We start from the raw sequence: 6,084 nt of genomic DNA, 5'->3' as shown, positions 1-6,084 counted from the left end.
CCAGAGGCAGGTTATAACAACCAAAAGCCAGCCCGTCAAATCTGCTTATTCGGACATGTCACTGGTGGCTTAACCACAAAATGGGCTATAGAAATATAGCTCAAGCATTGTAGAATTATGGCCTGTTTTGATTTTGCTCACGTATTAAGGGAGTGGCGACTTTTACAACATACTTGTGGTTTCCACATAAAGGAGAAGAACACTCATTGATTTAATTAGGTTTCATAAGGTCCAATTTATCATGTTTTACATGACTTTGTACAGTGAAGAAACAGAATAAACAGACCAAAAATAGACATTTGAGCATGCTGTGAAAATTAGCCAGTGACAGCTAGTCTTATGAATCTCCCGTGAAACTGGGAGGTGGGGGGCAGAGGGGGGGAGGCGGGCACAACATACACAGGTTTTTGGTTTTTACATTTGACTCTTAAAGAGCTACCTCTGATTGCTGAAAACTAGCCATCTTCTCCCGTGAAGCACTTACCCTTCACAAACCCAGAAAATCAAGAAAGGTTCAAAGTAAAAGCCTTGTGTAAAATGTCCCGAAGAAACCTTTCGCAAAGATGCATAGGCTTTGAAATCTTTTGTCAAGTGAAGCTTGCCTTACTAAGTCTTTACTTCCTAAAACATATCGTCCTAAAGGGATGCCTCGTTTTACACAACCACGAGTTAGTGGCATTAGTTCCTTCCCTGGGTGGCATTCCTGAAAGGAGTGCCAAGAACCCAAAGCCAGTCTTAGGAGAGGCCATTCTGGAATTGGGGGTAGGGTTGGGGCATGGCATCCTAAAGACCATGATTGGAAGTCCTGAGCCAAGACCCCACCCAGCCTGACAATGTATGGCCCACCCCCACTTGAAGCCGTCCCCCAAGGCCACTTGTGCCAACACCAGTGGCTGTGGTTGGAAGTGCAGCTTCCTCTGGGCACAGGGGCCAAGAGGGAGTCTAAACGGAGTGTAAACGCTGTGCAGTTTTCCCACCTCCACTCTCCCCTCCTCCACCCAAGCCCCTGAGTGACTTGTTTGCTCTTCATTTATGTAATTCATATGATCACATTTATACTGCTCTGACTGGGGATGTATATGAATAATTGAATTCCCCCATTCTTCACCTAGTTTTCCTCTGTGACTGGAAAGTGAAAAGAACACAAAACGGGAGAACCGACACCACGCTCTAATCTCAGTTGCCATGACAGCAGCCTTTGAGATACTGAAATGTTCCGATTGCCAGCTAAACAAAATGGTTCAATGTGAACATTTGGCTGGAAGATTAAAAGGCTATGGAGAATGCAAAAGGGCAGTACCTCCCACATTCCAGGCAGCCAGTGAATCCAATCAAATGGCTCTGACTCCTTAACCACAGCCATTGTGAGTACTGGATTAGGGCAATTCATGGAGACAGTTAAAACAGATTAGAACTGCAATTTGAAGACTATTGGCAACAAAAGTAAATGCCCTACTGTACTAAGTTAATAAGAAGATTTCAGAAAGCCTTTTAACAGAAATGATGTAAAACTACACATTCAAATATAAAAATCACACCCTGGGATTAAAAAAAATCAACTCAAATTACTATCTAACCAAGGGGATATGGATAAAAGAATGGTTCCGAGGCTTTCTGTACTGTCTGCGTTCTCTTCACTTTAACTGTTACCTTCATAAACTTTTCGAATCACAAATTCAAAACTTTCCCTGTATTCCAGCTGAAAATTTGAACACATGTATTTGGGTTAAATGGAGAGCAGTGAATAGCTGTGCACAAAAATGTAAATTTCCCACACACATATTATCACCACTTATCATTCTGATCCAGTCCGAAACAACAAACCTCAAATGATCTAATATGCATATTTCCAAACAGTCATGCTGCAAACCACATCAGGGCATAGAACATTTTGCTTTTGCAAGGTACAACCTGTAGAATTCATCCAGGCGGTCATTTTATAGACATGTCAGTCACACCCCCAGCTCGCTCGCGCCCTCGCCCAACCCCCCTCCCCGCCTGGTGGACAGAGAACCTTCTGTTCCCAGACATTACTCAAATGCACAACTATCTCTAGACCAGTAAGGCAGGCCTCCATCCCTGAGCAGCACAACACCGAAGCTACTTTTTCCAAGGCGGCACCTACCTACAGACTACAGCTTTTAAAGTCCCGACAAAGAGGGGAGGAAGGGCCCAGAGTGCTCCGATGCAGCACAGGATTCTATTCCGCTTCGCTGTTCGAGACCAGATCCCCCTGGGTTAGATTTTCACCTTTCAGAAATGCCACGCCTCCAAGTCTATTTCACTTTTCTTACCAGCCTTTCCAGCTCCCGGTCAAGCTAGAAATCCAAGGATCTAGCCCCAGGGTGGTCCAAAGTGTGATCATACACTTAAATAGAAAAACTGGGTGAGGGGCTGAGGGTAGAATCCTAGCAGCCACCAGAAGCACCGCAATCTTTAGGCACAGTTAGGAAACCATTGACCCACAGACACCCAGGATGGGGTCTGAGTCTGCACCAATAACAGGAAGTCATCCAAGGGTGTCCTTTGACAAGACTATTTTGGGAAGAGAAGGCGGGGGACGGTACAGCGTGGGGATGAGCTGGAAGTGTTGTGCAAATAAGAACCCTCCACATACCTCTCCAGGGAGGGAACCCCAACGCCTCAGGACACATGACCAGGATGTGTACATTAAAACAGAAGACAGTTATCCTTAGGGGATACACCAGGACAAGAGTCAAGTGGGTGGTTGTGGGGTTTCTATTAAAAGCACACCTAGCTGACTGGCCAGAAGCCCGGCTATAGGGCCAAAGGGTCTTGCTCCGATCCTCCCACCTGGGAACCCAAACTCCGGCCCCAAGAGCAGCAGCAACAGTAGAAGTAGGAGCCCAACCCTGCACACAAGTAAGCTCCCCCACACCACATTTTAATCTACAGTTTGCATAGACCAGAAATGTCACCGAGCACCAGAAAGCAGTAGGAAACGAGGCACACAGAGGCACACCCCACACACACCCACACAAGCGCGCACACAGAGGATAGTGGGAGATCGAGGAAGGCGATGGTATCCTACCTTCTCGGTTTTCAGTTTCTTGATTCGCCTGTGGCTTTCCTCCTCCTCCTCTTCCTTCTTTACCAACATAGAGTTTCCCATGAGCCCTGAATCCGGGGCACTTTTGCTAACTTCCCCTGCAGCGGCCACACTGCCACTCCCAGTGCCCCCGCAGTGGAAGGGGCTCGTGCCACCTCCATTACTCTTGGCCCCAAAGCCATAGAGGTGGCCCCCGGAGGGGGTCTGGCCGCCACTGCCATTCTGGTGGCCCTGAAGCAGGTCGTGTTTGTCCTTCCTGGATTTCCCCGCATCCTTATCCCGCTTGGTTCCTCGGCTGCTCTGGCTTTTACCTGGCTTCTCCTCTTTGCTTTTCCCACAGGAGGCTGCCCCCGCGGTGGCCGCCGAGGTGCCGGTGCTGGTACTATTGCTGTTTGGGCCGCCGCCGCCGCCGCTGCTCACACTTTGACCCAGCGCTGAATTCATGCCAGTTGCCTCTCCAGGGCGCCCTTGGACTTCCTGCCTCTTGCCAGTGCTGCTGATCTCGGGAATCCCATACAAGGCAGCAGAAGGCAGAGATTTATTAGCATCCTTAGAAGTTTTACTCCTTTTCACTTTTGATTTGCTGGTCTCTTTGTGTGAATTCCCCTGGGGAGCAGAGGGCTGAACAGAAGCAAATTTTAGGCCATCAGCTAAAGCTGTGGTAGCACCGGCCCCACTGGAGGCCAGACCTCCACAATCCTTGGCGTTGCTGCTGCTAGTGGTGTTGGTGGAATTATTCATCTCAAATTTCTGTCTGTCCTTCTCCAAATCGGCGTCCAAATCAATTATTAAATTTCCAACCCCGATTTCCCAATCATCGCCACTGTCATAAGTATCAACCGTATTTGGATCCACACCTTTTCCAGCAGTAGAAATGTTCACTGACATCCTGAAGACGGGCTCTCTAGAATAAAAATCCGATGAACTTTCCTTTGGAGATGGGGGGACATTCGTTTAGCTCCGCTGGGCTTTCTCTTAGAGAAAAAAAAAAAAATCTTCTAATCTTCCTCTTCTTTTTCCTGCCCCAGGAATGTGTCCGGGGATTTTACACCCTTCAGTCCTGGTCCACCTTTTCCTGTGAAGGGGGAAAAGTCGAATATTTCTTGTCTGGGTGTTACCAGAATAAAAAACGATTAATACTGGGGAGTCAGTAAGGGGTACAGGGAAGGATGGAGAGTAGAGTGGCTCATGTATTGTCTCCACAGTCCAATATCAGGTTTAAAGGAAAATAACCAAACCCGAAAAACAGCCCCTTGGCAGTGAGCATCTTACAGTAGCTAAAAAGAAAATCCCTTTATCAACAACACAAAGAGAATCACTTATTTTAAAAAAGCATTAAACTATCTTAAGGATCTGATTCAAGTCCAAAGAGATTTTTTGTTTTGTTTTGTTTTTTAAAAAAGGAGTTTAGGATTTTTGTCTAGCACATGTGCTATTTCAAGCCCAGAAACACAGCCTGGATACTTATAAGAGAGGGAGGAACACGGATTTAAACATCTCTAAACATCCTCTAGATCTTGTTGCAGTTTTAGAAGACCAGCCCCTGGAAGTTCTCTTAAGGCTAGTTTTTATAAAATGCTGTTGCCTAGTTTTTCCCTTATTTCTAATTGTATTAGCTCTTACAAATTCCCCGGGCAATCTGTGTTCTGTTCCCAGTAAGGAACAGAAAAATGACCAACCTACCCATACACATAACTCCTTCCCATCCTCTTTTCCCCAAACAGTTTATACATATTTTGAAACACACACGTTTTTTAAGAGCATTTTTCTATGGAAAAGACAGTGTTAATAAGAGGTTAAGCATCTGCCTTCTAAGGAAAGAGGTAAAAAAAAAAAACACACATCTAAACAATTCTACGGTATTCCTGGGTCACAGAATTGCTCAGTCTGTTAAGTATGGTGCTACTGACTGTACAGGAAACTGATTAAGACATACACTTTAAGTGATCTGCGCCAAGGTGGCCTCCGTGACCGCAAATGAGTGTGTGTTTGACAAAGATCAGTTAAAACGGTTTTTAAAGGGATCAGCCCCCTTTTAACAGTTGATTGTCAAGAAAAATAAATAAATATACATACACACACAGACATTGCTTACCTTTAATCCTTTATCATATTTTAATTAGGCCAGCAAATCAAAATGCCTTTCCCACTCCACTCCGCAAACAAGCCTGAGCCTCATTTTACTTAAACACCAAATGATCAAGAAGGAAGAAACCAAATAACACATCTCAGCCAGAATAATCACTCGATAACATTATTCCACCTCCCCACCCCCCTCTTGGCAAACGGATCAGGAGTCTTTTCTCCTTAAAAAAAAATGTGTCACTGTACAGCTGGAAGATAATGTTTCACATTCACAACAGAAGCACCAAGGGGTTTTTTTCCCTCTTAATAAGCATCGAGAATAATAGCTACAAAGAGAGAGAGAAAGCGAGCTTAGAGAAAAAAGTTTTCCCAACTTCTCCTTCCGCCTTCAGTTGCAGACCAGAGTCACCGTGATCAGTAAGTAATGGTCCCTTGTAGCCAACCTACAGGCGTCCGCTATAACAAGACAGAATGTGCTAACCTCGGGATAAATTAGTGAACGGCAAGGAAGAAGAAGAAGAAAGGACTGAAAATCTGGGCTGGATTCCGCCTGTTAGTCGGGAAGTGGCATTTTTCCGCCCGTCCTGACAGATTTTATTTTTTTCAACCAACTTAAGAGAAAAGGAGGGGGAAGGCGAGCGGGGGGAGGAGGAGGAGGAGGAGGAAAAGGGAGGACGAAGGGTGGGATGAGACGCTGGGGGAGAGGAGAAGGAGAAGGTGTGGAGGAGGAGGAGGGGAGCAGATGATTCCTAAACTGATAAACCAGCTCGAACAGCATCCGCGCGGGCGGGGGCGTTGGAGTGGGGAGAATAACGGCCTTTGGAATCGGTGCAGCCTCCGAACCCTAAAGGATGTGCTGTTTTCCTGCCTTGTGTTGTTTTAAGAAAAAGGAACCGAGTTCCTGGCATAGTCCCCGATGGGGGTGGGGG

General features: G+C 46.1%; 1 protein-coding gene across 4 annotated transcripts in view; it reads right to left on the bottom strand.

Moving 5' to 3' along the window:
- The window catches only part of ZNF608 (zinc finger protein 608), a 120,413-nt gene that overhangs the window by 112,621 nt on the left and 1,708 nt on the right, over positions 1-6,084 (bottom strand). For 2 of the 4 annotated variants that reach the window (XM_045285077.1, XM_030888962.2), the window contains exons 1-2: positions 5,166-5,777; positions 3,053-4,145 (exon numbers count right to left, since the gene is read on the bottom strand). The exons of 1 other annotated variant lie outside the window; for it this stretch is intronic. In XM_045285077.1, coding sequence (XP_045141012.1) covers positions 3,053-3,958 — 906 coding nt within the window. In that variant the 5' untranslated portion in view covers positions 3,959-4,145; positions 5,166-5,777. Of the gene's footprint in view, positions 1-3,052; positions 4,146-5,165; positions 5,778-6,084 lie in introns of those variants that run through there. One more of the 4 variants, XM_045285078.1, reaches the window with a different exon arrangement.

The sequence above is a fragment of the Echinops telfairi genome, unplaced genomic scaffold, assembly GCF_000313985.2.
Source record: "Echinops telfairi isolate 266 unplaced genomic scaffold, ASM31398v2 ScPeMD7_7469;HRSCAF=8507_1, whole genome shotgun sequence".
In the NCBI taxonomy this organism is placed as follows: domain Eukaryota; kingdom Metazoa; phylum Chordata; class Mammalia; order Afrosoricida; family Tenrecidae; genus Echinops; species Echinops telfairi.
This window is presented reverse-complemented; position numbering and strand designations above follow the sequence as displayed.